The sequence below is a fragment of the Monodelphis domestica genome, chromosome 4 (assembly GCF_027887165.1).
Source record: "Monodelphis domestica isolate mMonDom1 chromosome 4, mMonDom1.pri, whole genome shotgun sequence".
Classification (NCBI taxonomy): Eukaryota; Metazoa; Chordata; class Mammalia; order Didelphimorphia; family Didelphidae; genus Monodelphis; species Monodelphis domestica.
The window spans coordinates 275,137,980-275,151,493 of NC_077230.1; the positions used below are offsets into that span (position 1 = coordinate 275,137,980).

General features: G+C 39.5%; 1 protein-coding gene across 1 annotated transcript; it reads right to left on the reverse strand.

Annotated features, from left to right (window-relative positions):
• Positions 1 to 207: 207 nt before the first annotated feature.
• On the reverse strand, positions 208 to 1,066 carry LOC100019185 (NFU1 iron-sulfur cluster scaffold homolog, mitochondrial-like). Its single transcript, XM_056825888.1, is given in 2 exon segments — positions 208 to 830; positions 833 to 1,066. Coding segments are annotated over 2 exon segments (759 nt in total). The 5' UTR covers positions 1,062 to 1,066; the 3' UTR covers positions 208 to 300.
• Between the last annotated feature and the right edge of the window lie 12,448 nt (positions 1,067 to 13,514).

Below are 13,514 nucleotides of genomic sequence, written 5' to 3' on the forward strand. Positions count from 1 at the left end.
GAGTGAGAGGAGCAGAACCAGGAGAACATTGTACACAGAGACTGATACACTGTGGTACAATGGAATGTAATGGACTTCTCCATTTGTGGCAATACAGTGATCCTGAACAACTCGGAAGGATCTATGAGGAAGAACACTATCCACATTCAGAGGAAAAACTGTGGGAGTAGAAACATCAAAGAAAAACAACTGCTTGATTACATTACATTTTTGTTTGTTTGTTTGAAGAATGACATCTTTTATTCATCCTCAAATTTCTTCAACAGTCCATGCCATTCACCTCAAGGAAATTACAGGGTTTCAAGGTGAGTTTGCATCTTTCTCTTCTAGTTCATCATCCACAACCTGCTCCACACCTTCTACTTCTGGAATATAAAACTGAAGCATGTTTTGGATTCCATTTTTCAAAGTGATGATAGAGCTTGGGCAGCTGGTACAGGAACCCTGCAGTTTCAGCTGCAGAATGCCATCTTCAAAGCCTTTGTAGATCACGTCACCCCCATCCTCCTGCACAGTTGGCCTTTTCCTCATATCCAACAGTTCTTTAATCATTGTTACAACTTCATCATCCTCTTCAGTTGCTGTTTCTGAGGAAGGTGTTTCTTCAGTAAGTATGGGTAAACCAGATGCAAAGAAATCCATTATTGTTGCATAAATATCTGGTTTCAGTAAGTTCCAATCTAAATCTTCACTTTCCTTTGTGACTGTGATGAAATCTGGTCCTAAGAAGACACTTTTCACCCCTTCAATCCTGAATAATTGCCTAGCCAAAGGGGAGCGGAATGCTGTAGCTGGTGTAGGAAAATCCATGGTCTGTGATCCAAGCACTGATTTCCTGGAATAAACTTCAAACTGTTCGGGTTGGGGGTATCCTGTGTTTGAATAAACATGCATCGCACTGCGTTATATAATGCTGTGAATGGAGGCAGAAACTGTCTTTGTACATATTGATGCAGAGATTGCTTCCTAATGTCGTTCGTATTTAGCTTTATGTTACAAAATCGCCGGTGCAGCCCAGCCAAAGCTGCAGCTGTTCCCAAAGCCAGCCGACCTGCGGCCATCTTAGTTACTTTACATGGGCCAAGGGGGATATGATTGGAGATATAGACATCCTAGTGCAAACATCAACAACATGGAAATAGGTTCTGATCAAGGATACATGTAATACCCAGTGGAATTTCGTGTCGGCTACAGGAAGGGTGGAGGATGGGGATGGACGGAAAGAATATGATTCTTGTAACCATGGAATAATGTTTTAAATTGACTAAATAAAATTTTCAAAACAAAATTTAAAAAAGAAAAATACTTACATCTTTTGTCCTAGAATCAATACTAAGTACTAGTTCCAAGGCAGAAGAGTGGTAAGGACTAAGAAACTGGGGCTAAGTGACTTGCTCAGTCATATAGGTAGGAAGCATCTGAGGCTAAACTTGAACCTAAGACCTCTTATCTCCAGTTCTGGCTTAATCCACTGAGTCAACTAGCTTCCCCTTTTCTGGTTCTTCTTATTTCATTCTGCATCAGTTCACATAAGTTTTCCCATGTTTCTCTGAATTTCTAACCTTAATCATTTCTTATGCAAAATAAGATTCCATTACTCTCACATACCACAATTTGCTTAGTCATTCCCCAATCAATGTCATTCATTTTGTTCCCATAAAAGTGCTTCTTTCTTTTTTCAAAGAATATTTTGGTATATTAGGAGTCTTTATATTGTTGACCTTTTTGCTCCTACTTAACAGTGGTCTAGTTGGGTCAAACAGTATAAAAATTTCAGTTACTTTTTTTCCATATAATTTATAAAATTGTTTTCCAAAATAGCCCAATTCACAGCTTATTCAAGAATATATTTGTGTGTCAGTCTTCCCACAGCCACTATGACATTGAATATTTCCAGTTTTCATTACTTTTAGCTTTAGTCACCTTTACTAATTTTCTGGGTATGAGGTAAGAGTTAAGTTGTTTTGATCCATATTTCTATGATTATTAGTGATTTGGAGAAATCTTTTATATGGTAGTTTATAATTTACATGTCTTCTGAGAATTCTTTGTTCATATTCCTAGACCACTTATCTGTTGGAAAATGGTTCTTAGCCATATTTATTTATATTAATTTATGTCTTGTATATCAAACCTTTTTCAGAGACATTTGATACAAAGATTTCTCCCTAAGAATCTCCCTTTTTGTCCAATTTTTGTCCATGACTGTTCATGCAAATGCTATTCAATTACTGTTTTGATTGCTACCTATGTGACCTTGGGCAGGTAACTTAAACATTCCAAACATAAATGTTCTCATCTACAAACTTAAGAGGTTAGACTAAATGGCCTCTAAGATCCTTTTAGTTCTAAAATATTTTATTTCTAAAATCATGGTCCATGATCCAACTTTATGTAGTCAAGATGGCCTAATTCTTTTTATGATCTCTATCCTTCATTTTATTAAGAATTTTCTCCTACTCATATAATTATGAATGTAAATAGATTTCTGTCTGTTTTCCTACAATTTGAAAAATGATGTTACTTTTTATGTTTAGGTCCCTTAAACATTTGGAACTTATTGTGGTGTAAATGCTAGCCTAAGCCCATTTTTTTGACAAATTGTTTTTCAGTTTTCTCAGCAGTTCTTGACAAATAAGGAGCCCCTTCCAAGAAGCTTATGTTCTTGAGCTTATGAAAGAAGGGTTCAATTTTTTTTTCTGAATTTTTCTTATCTAGTATGTTTGTAATTAATGCCAAGTAGTTTTGATTATTACTATTCTATAACATGAGGTAAAAAAGAGCTGATGTTTGTCTTTCTTTTTTCATGATTTACCTTGATATTTCATCCTTTATGTATTTACAAATCATTTCTGCAACTATTTTGCTTACCTCTATAAAGTAACTTTTTAGTAGTTGGACCAGTATAATACTGTAAATTAGTTTTTACGTTATTACCATTTTATCATATTGCCATGGCCCAATGAAAGCAATGAATATTCTTCCAAATACTATTTTTATAAAGTATTTTGTACATTTTTTTCTAGAAGTTTTGAGTGTTGTGGTAGATTAACTCCCAAAATCTTTGTGCATTTTGTAGTCATTTTGAATGGAATTTACATTTCTATGATTTCCTCTTGGTTGTCATTAAAGGATCTACATCACTGGATCTTAGGATTTCAAATTGGAATAAGTCTTAGAAATCACCTAGTTTAACACCTTCAGCTCTGGAAACTGAGGCCCAGACAAATTAAGGTGGCTTACCCAATAGGTAATACATAGGTAGCATATGACCAAACCAGGTTTTGGGTTTATTTCCTGTGACTTCAATTTTGGCATTCTTTCTATTTGCATAGCATTGTTGTTGCTCCATATTGAAATAATGAATAGTTGTTAATAGTCCAAAGCCAACCTGTCAGGAGGTCTCTAATAGAATACTTCAGGGATCTGTGCTATTTAACAGTTTATCAATGGGGGCAGCCAGATGGCTTAGTGGATAGAGAGCCAGTCCTGGAGAAGAGGTCCTGGATTCAAATCTAACATCAGATACTTCCTAGCTGTGTGACCTCAACTGTGTAGCCCTTGGAACTTCTGCCTTGGGACTGAGTTGAAACTTTGTAAGGGTCTAAAAAAAACTCCCAACATTTTTATCAATGAATTTTTAATAAGGCAAAGGACTTATCAAATTCTCAGATGACACAAAGCTCGGAGGAATGGCTAATATCATAGATGGAAGAATCAGGATTCAAAACAATCATGACAGACTAGAGCATTAGACTAAATCTAACAAGATGAAATTCAATAAGGATAATTGTAAAGTTTTATGAAACAATCAGCTTCACATAAATTATCTGGAAGGTAACCTACCAAGATTTACTCTTTACTCAGGACTTAGGTGAATACAACTGCAAAACACTCTTTTTAGAAATAAAGGAACATCATTAGAGAAATCCTGTGGGGGAAGGAAGTGAAGAAGTAAGGAAGGGAGGAAGGAAGAATAGGAAGAAGATGGGAAGAAAAAAAGAAAGGGAGGAAGAAAGCAAGAAAAAAGGAAGGGAGGGGGGGAGGAAGGGAAGAAGCATAAAAAACCCTAGAAAAGAACCCAGCAAAAAATGATAACAAAGGCAAAAAGTCTGGCATTTTGACACATAAACCTAGAAGTCACATTCTGAAATCTAAGGAAATCATATCTTTCCATATGAGAGTGAGAGGAAATCATAGAACTTGAAATGACCTCAGAGGTCATCTAATCCAACATATACTTAAAAAGGAATTCCCTGGACATCTCTGACAAGTAGTCATTCAGACTCCATTTGAAGACATCCAGTGATAGAGACTTCACTACCTCCTGACACAATACTTGTCCAGGGAATAGGACATTTGTGTTCTCTGCAGCACTGAGGGTGAATTGGTTAAGAAAGCTCTACAGGAGTATGTGACCCTTTAAGACTTAAACAAGGTCTTCCAGAAAGAGAGTGAGGGGAAGAGAGAGAGAGAGAGAGAGAGAGAGAGAGAGACAGAGAGAGAGAGAGAGAGAGAGAGAGAGAGAGAGAGAGAGAGAGAGAGAGAGAGAAAGAAAGAAAGAAAGAAAGAAAGAAAGAAAGAAAGAAAGAAAGAAAGAAAGAAAGAAAGAAAGAAAGAAAGAAAGAAAGAAAGAAAGAAAGAAAGAAAGAAAGAAAGAAAGAAAGAAAGAAAGAAAGAAAGAAAAAGACAGAAAGAAAGTTTATTCCTGCCCTAGGCTGGGCTGAGAGTAAAGGAAGACTTCCACCCACTCTATTGTGGGCTGGAATCCATCTCCTGTTCTGTTTATTTAATATTCACTCAGCTGTATGAAGTTAGGTTAGCCACAGCTTACACAAAGCAGCCACCATGACCACGGAGTACAGCCCCATGGGGCTCTAGCAGCTTTCCTTATCCCTGGACCCCCTACTCTTCTTTCTTCCTCCCAATATGCATCCTCCTAAGTTGGTCAAGGTTAGGCTGCTGAGAAGAGGAAGTTACCTGCATCAGTCCCAGCGGGTGGCACCGAATAAGAACTTGAACCTCTCAGTTCTGGCCAATTTACTTTCCCTGTGCCTTTATGTTTCTCATCACCTAAAGAGAACATGACTCTAGAGTCTGATGAAGAGATTAAAAAAAAAAAAGATCATGCCTTTGTCTCTGGGCAGATTTAATCATTTAAACCATCCTAAATAGGCAGAAATTCTGGTCTGTCCCTAAAGAGCTCTGCGGAAAGATAGTCTGAAACCTCCCTCAGAAGTCTAAGGGTCCTCATGGTCACAAAATACTTTTAATTTAATATAACATCCCTCCTTCCTTGCCTTGGTTCTGTCCAATTTGATTGTGCTCTCAATAGGAACGGGAAATTTATATCATTTTTTAAGGTTTATAAAGTTTTACCTTAATGAATTCAAATGTCTCTTATAACACTCCCGGGAGGGAGGTCGAACAGACATTTTCATTCTTATTTTACAGGCGAGGAAATCAAGGCTCAGAGAGGTTCAATTACTTAGCCACAGTCATACATAGCTAGTAAATTTTGGAGACTGGATTCAATCCTGTCTCTCCTGACTCCAAGTCCAGGCTCAAACAGCTAGTCATCCCACTTCATATAATTTTTTCAAGTTTTACTATGAAATTCGCTTTTCCCTATGCTAATCTAGCCCCCTGTCTACCACCTCATCTCTTTTTTTAGACTGAATAACTACAGTCCCTTTTGCATTTCCCTTTCTTCTTCCTTTTTTATGTTCTCTATATTTCTTCTCAGTTCCCCCTACAAATTCTCCCTATCTCCTTTAGCTGGGGTGTACAGTAGAGGTGTCAAACAGCTAAGCAGGCAGGCAAAATTCTCAACTATGGCTTGAACCAGATGAAAATGAAATTAGGAAATGTTTAACAAAATAAATAAAAATACAATACAACATAATGTGAATTTATGAGTTTCTAAGTCAACATGTAGCCCACAGGAATCCATTTCTATTTGAGTTTGACACCACTGGTGTATAGTAATGACCTCAGGACTCAAGTTAGACTGGAAAGGGATGGGGATTTTTTTTTTGGCTCTGATGTACTGCATGTTTGTAGTTAATGCTGACCACTGTGCATGATTTATAAAATGTTTCAAGATCTGGAGAGAGGAAGGTCACCATTAAGCGGAAAATCTTTTCAGCTGCCATAGCCTGGTGTTCTTAGAACCCCAAACATCCTAAATCAACAGCTATCTTTCCACTATGTAAATTTAGTCACTCCACTCCAATACATATGTAGACATTTCCCTCCATCCCTTGGCCCTTGGCCCTCGGTCCTCCTCCTCCCTCTTTCTTCCTCTAGCTAAGGAAGACATCTGGGTACACAGGGGTCCCTCAATCTCCCAAGCCTTGGAATCCAGCCCCATTGGATTCCCTTCTCTGCTTGGAGGCTCTCATCCCGACCTCAGTTCCACTCTCCCTGTGGCTGCGGTGGGTCTCTCCTGAATGAACTGGCTGCTCGTAAAGCTCCCTGATGAAAGGCAAGATGGACAGGAAGGGTCAGGGTTCACACAAGCTGCTCCGCCTTCTGTTTCATTTACAAGTGACAGTCACCTCATTAAAGCCAGTTCCCCCTCTCCAAGCAGCACAGCCCACACATCTCTGCCATCTCTCTCCCTCCTCCCAGCAGCCCTGGAGCCCAGCTTTGGCAAGAGCTTGCCACTTGCCAAGGCTCCTTCCCCAGGGCCACAGGTGGCCCACTATGCAGGGGGAGAAGCCTGCTTCCTCAGCACACTCAGTGTCACTTCCCAGGAGGTTATACAGCGCCCTTCCCAAGGGGCTTCCTGGCAGACTGTGCTTTTGTTTCCTGGACGCCATCCTTGCTCAGAACATTTCAGAAGTCTCTTTTACAATTCCCTTCCCAAGAAACTTAGGAACTGCTGGAATATTGGTTTTGAGTCATTTAAAAGTGTATTTTAAGTCTTTCTAGGGATATGGACCAGGCCTGTAATGCCAAGCACTTCCAGATGAGGAAACTGACACTCCTGATGGAGCTCAGCATCTTCTCTGCCTCAGAGGGATGCCCGGACAGCACTGCAAAGGGATTGGTCCCAAGTTGCCTGATCAGTACATGTCAGAGGTGAGAACTGAACTGGATTCTTTCAAGGTCAGTTCTCTATTCAGTGTCATACTACCACTTAGTCCTCTTTTTTCCCCCAACCCTTACTTTCTCTCTTAGAATCAATACCCTGTATTGGTCTCAAGGCAGAAGAGCCATAAGGGTTAGGCAATAGTGGGATAAGTGCCCAGGGTTACATAGCTGGGTAATACTTGAATTCAGATTTGAACCCAGGACCTTCCATCTCTAGACCTGGTTCTCAAACCACTGAGCCACTCAACTGCCTCCAACTTAGTCTTTATAATAAGAGCTCATAGTCATTTGGGAATTTTTAGCTTCTTTCAAGGCCCAGTTAGGTGACACTAGCTATGAGAAGCCTTTTTCTGATTCAGTGAGTTGCCAGTGTTCTCTCCTTTCTCACATGGCCTTGAATTTACTTTTCTCTATGTTTGTTCTATCTCCTCTAAGAATGTTAAGACCGTATAGTTTTCTTTGTTTTGTTTTTAATCTTTATATTTCCCAATACATAGTACAGTATTCCACATATGGTATTCTAAAACTATTTGTTTTATTGAACTGATTTACACCTTTTTTTTTTTTGCCCTATTCCCCCAGTGGTATTTTCTAACTTGATCACCTATTTAATTATGAGACATGACTCCAGTGCCCTAAATTTAATCTTTTTTTTTTTTTAAAGAACCCTTACCTTCTGACTTGGAAACAATACTGGATATTGGTTCTAAGGCAGAAGAGTGGTAAGGGCTAGGCAATGGGGGTTAAGTGACTTGCCCAGGGTCATATAGCTGAGAAATGTCTGAGGCCAGATTTGAACCTAGGACCTCCTGTCTCTAGGTCTGGCTCTCAAGCTACCCAGCTGCCCCCACTAAATTCAGTCTTAAGGGATGAAGATTTGCAGCCAGGGGAGATATTCAAAATAATGAGTAACAATCTCTGAGGGTAATTCCAAGACAGGAATATTAGACATGTTTGGTGCAATAGCAATAAGCCAGTAGTAATAATCCCTTCTTGAGAGGACTGCTACAATAAGAGTAACAGTCACTCGGATATTTAAATTCTGATGTGGTTGTTAAAAAAAATGAGTAACAATTTACTGTCCTTCTTGCCAGCCTACTGGCCCTTGGGGAAAGATATAGCAGTATAAATCAAAAATAGTTAGAGGATTTAGAGCTTTAAGGAACTTTAGTACAACTATATTGTTTTACAGATTGGAAAACTGAGGCCAAGAGAGTCTAAACTGACTTTGCCAAAGTTCACACAGGTAGTAAACATCAGAGTCCAGAATCAAATCCAAATCATTCTAGAAAATATAAAATAATTGGCAATCTATCTACCAAGACAAACAGGAATTATATGAACACAGTTACAAAACACTTCACACAAATAAAACTAGGTCTAAACAATTGGAAAAACATTGATTGCTCATGAGTAGGATGAGTTAATATAATAAAAAATGGCAATTCAGAATCAAACCAAGGTTCTTTGACTCTCAATTCAATTCCTTTCCACTACACTATACTGCCTTCCCTTAGAATTAACCACTAATTCCATACATATCACAGAGTCAATATGACCAAAACAGAACTTATTGCTCCCCCTTTCCCCAAACCTCTCCCCTTCCCCACTTTTCTATTACTGCTGGGGGCACCACCATCCCCTCTATCGCCCAGGCTAGAAATCTTCATGCCACATCTTGACTCCTCACTTGCACTGTTCAGCACTCTTCTCTGGACTTCAAAATCATGGTCCTTTCCTCAGGCCCTGGGGATTTTCTCACCCTGGAACAGCCCTCTACTCCCAGAGTCCCCTCACCCCAGAATATCCCTCTGTAAGGCTCAGACCCTCCTGTCCTGCCTTCTTCTTACCTTAATGATTGTCTCCTGGAGCCTCCAGAAAACCTGCCTTTATCCCCCTTCAGGCCATGTCCCTGACTTTCCAAACCACACCTTGCCTGTGTTCATTCCTTTCCCTCTTCTTCCCCTCAGGCTATTGCAATATCCTTTGGGTGGATCTCTCTGCCTTCAAGATTCTCTCCCCTTCAGCCCATTCTCCACTCAGTTGACACAATGATTTTCCTAAAACACAGGTCTGAGTAGGTCATCTCACTACTCAATGAACTTCAGTAGCTCTCTATTACCTCCAGGGTGAAATATAACCCCCCCCCCCAGCCTCCTTCCTGCCTGTCCAGTCTTCTTATAGTTTACTCCTCTCCCCCCACCCCATACTCTATGATTTATTGATGCTGAGTTTGTTTCTTGAGCAGGCTCTTCTCACTGGCCACCCTCTGTGCCTGGAATATTCTCCCTCATTCCTGCCACGTTCATCCCTAATCAAAGCCTCCATCTTCGCTTTCTTCCTTCAAGACAACTCAAATCCTATCTTTTGCAAGAGGCTTTTAAGCCCTCCACTGTTGGTGGCTTCCTCCTAAGATTGCCTTCCACTTCCATTGTACAGGCATCTTTCCACATTGCCACTCTCCATCATGGTTTTGGTATATTGTGGGTCAGCAGAAGAAATTAAATTCTAAAATAAAGTTGGACGAAATGGCCTTTAAAGTCTCTTTCAGTTTTAAATTCCAAGATCCTATGAAAGGTAGTAAGCTAGTGACTTGGGTGTTCCTTTCTTTCCCAGGACATATTAAGGCATATTAGACATAAGGGAGACATTGCCCAGCATCTCACTTTGGGGCTCCCCATGCACATCCTGCATGTATCTGGCAGGCCTTACTGTATTGGGCATTGCTGCTAAGGGCTCTTTCAGGATCAGGGTTTCCTGGCTCCCAAAGGAGGGAAGGCCAAGCTCATGGTGATGGAGCTGCCACCCAGAGGAAAGATTAGGGATCAACGCATTGTGAAGAGAAAGAATAAAGGTCAGCCAGAGGCGCAGATGTAAGACCAGACATATACAAAAGGAAAATGAGGGAGAGAAAAAGAGACACACACTAAGGGGTGCCAGGGGGAGTGGGTCTCTATTCTTCACCCCTGAGTGAGGGTATGGAGAGTATCAAGAATGCCGGAGGTGATGATAGTAGTTACTGGTTGGATCAAATGGGCTGCCTCAGATGTTAATGAAAGGGTAATGAGTGTTTCGTAATTAATTTATTCAACATCCATTCATTTAACAAGCTTTTATGCCTATAGGGGCAAGACATTATGCTAAGCACTGATGATACAAAGGCAAAAGGAAGATTCTCTGTCCTCAAGAAACTTATTTAACTTGAGACTGGGGGTAGATACATATAGGTAATTAAATTAAAATACATATGAAATAACTCCAGGGGATCAGAAGAACATTAGAGAGAGCATTCTAGGCATGGAGGACAGTCCACAAGAGCAGGAAATGCACTGCAAGTATGAGGAACGACTCATTCTAGGACAGTTTGACTGGACCACAAAGTATATGATTAGAGAGAAATATATAATTAGTTTTAACAGATATTAGGTACTAATTGGATGTACAGCACTGGAAGAGACAGCAAGTTTAGGCATGGCAAAGTTCCTGTATTTGTGGAGTTGCTAATCTATTAGGTGGTAAAGACCCCGACACAGATAACTAAAATACACAAAATAATCTATGCAGCCTGCCAGGATTTGGGGCACTGTTTATAGGCATTTCCTCCCCACCTTTTCTCTGAGCAAGAGAAAGGCTCATTGAGCAGGTGTAGAGACAGTGGAATATTTTTCCTATTGGTGGCTGAGGTTTTGTTCAGGCCTTTCCCTCAGCCATGTGACCAAAAAGAAAGTTTTTTTCCACTATGAGATGGAAAAGGGATAGATATGAGGTGTGGTGATATGTCAAGAACTTGCACTGGAGACAATGCAATCAGGAGCCAGGGGGGTTCAGACCAGGGGTACAGAGATTAGCAAGGGATGCGATAATCTTAGACAGAGTATTTAGTCCTAAGATTATTCAAAAGGACACTGCATCTCCAGATAGAAACTGAACCCTCTGAATCCTGGGTACAGAGGATGGTCAGCCCAGAACTAGTCTGGGGGGCTGGTAAGAAAGCAGAAAGATACTCAACTGATTTGGAAATTTTATTGATTCTGTTTTAATTACCTCAGTATATTACTGTTTCAGTGCTATTCTTTGTCTGGAACTATAAGCGTTGTGAACCACAGAATATATTGTCCTAGTTAACTTAAAAAATTCCCAGATTTCCGACTGGGTGAGACAAATGAAATATTGATAAATTACCATTAAAAGTCCTCCAGGATTTAAAGTCTAATCTGTACACGTCCAGAGGAGCAGAAGCCACAGGCTATTCACTCATTAGAGAATTATAAACAAAAGGATTACAAGAGGTCCAAGGGTGAAGATTGTTTACTGATCAAAAAGCTTAATGGTAAAGGTAGTAGTTGGGTTGGGCTTTAGAGAATGGATAGAAATTCAACAGGTGGAGGACAAAGTGTGGATACTGTTACCAGAAGGATAGTGTGACCCGAGGCATAGAGATGGGAAAGCATATGCTGTGTTTTTCATTATAGTTTGTCTAAAGAACAGAATGTGTATGGAGGAGAATAATATTTTTATAGAAAATTTTATTTAGTCAATTTATAACATTATTCCTTGGTTACAAGGATCATATTCTTTCTCTCCCTCCCCCCCCCCCCTTCCCATAGCTGATGAGCAATTCCACTGACTTTTACATGTGTCCTTGATCAGAACCTATTTCCATGTTGTTGGTGTTTGCACTAGGATGTTCATCCCCAATCATATCCCTTCGACCTATGTAATCAAGCAGTTGTTTTTCTTTGGTGTTTTTACTCCCACTGTATTTCCTCTGGATGTGGATAGTGTTCTTTCTCGTAGATTGCTCTGAGTTGTTCAGGATCACTGCATTGCCACTAATGGAGAAGTCCATTACATTCGATTGGACCACAGTGTATCAGTCTCTGTGTACAATGTTCTCCTGGTTCTGCTCCTTTCATTCTGCATCAATTCCTGGAAGTTGTTCCAGTTCACATGAAATTCCTCCACTTTATTATTCCTTTGAGCACAGTAGTATTCTATCCCCAACACATACCACAATTTGTTCAGCCATTCCCCAATTGAAGGGCATCCCTTCATTTTCCAATTTTTTTGCCACCACAAAGAGCGCAGCTATGAATATTCTTTATTAGTCTTTTTTCCTTATTATCTCTTTGGGGGTACAAAACTAGCAGTGCTATGACTGGATCAAAGGGCAAATAGTCTTTTAGCACCTTTGGGCATAGTTCCAAATTGCCCTCCAGAATGGTTGGATCAATTCACAACTCCATCAGCAATGAATTAATATCCCAACTTTGCCACATCCCTGGAGAAGAATAATATAAGGCTTGTAAGGTAAAGCGGCATCAGATAATGGAAGGTTTTGAATTCCAAACAGAAAACTAAAGTGTACTCAGAGATAAGGTGCAATTCATCTCCTTTTGTTAGCTCTTTAGTTTTCCAAAGTCAAAAACAAAAACAACAGAAGAAAGCAGAGTGGGATAACATATCAAAGTCTGATATGCAAAATATAGATTATCCCAAAAGTTTTAGTGAAGATTTAAGCTATTGAAGCTATTATTTAAGCTAACACTTTTGAATCATGTATATTGGGAATTGGCACACATATTTAACACCATGAGCCATTCTCCAATAGATAAAGTGACTAAAAGACATTTTCTTTTATTAATAAAATTTTTTTGAATAAAAAATTCTTACCTTCTGTTTTAGAATTAATACGAAGTATTGTTCCAAGGCAGAAGTGTAGTAAAAGCTAAGTGATGGAGGTTTGCTCCAAAGCACTAATAGTAGGAAAATGCAAATTGATACTACCCTGAAGTTTCCTTTATGCCATGTAAAGTAATAAAATGAAAGATAAAATAGGTAGAGTTGATAATAGAAGGGTTACCAGAGGGCAGGAACACTAATATGCTGTTGGTGGAACTGTGAAATTGTCTAACTGTTCTAGATATGACAGAATTTTAGAACTGGAAGGAAGGGAAGGGCATAGCCAAGATACCAGAGTAGAAGCAAGAACTCACCTGAACTCTCTCAAGATTCCTCTAAACAACTTTAAAATAATGTCCCAAATAATATTTTTAGGGCAGCTAAGTGGCTCAGTGGATCAAGATCCAGGCTTAGAGGAAAAGTTAAATAAATTACAGGATGAAATAGACAGCAAAACTATACAAGTGGGAGACCTCAGCTTTCCCCTTTCAGAATTAGACAAATCTAACCATAAAATGAGTAAGACATAAGTTAAGGAGATAAATAGAACTCTAGAAAAGTTAGACATGATAGACCTCTGGAGAAAAAGGCAAGGGAATAGAAAGGATTAGATGTTTTCCTCAGTTGTACCGGGCCCCTTGCCAAAAACTGACACTATGTCAGGGCATAAAAACCTCATAATCAAATGCATAAAAGTAGAAGTATTAAATGCGTTGTTTCAGACCATAATGCAA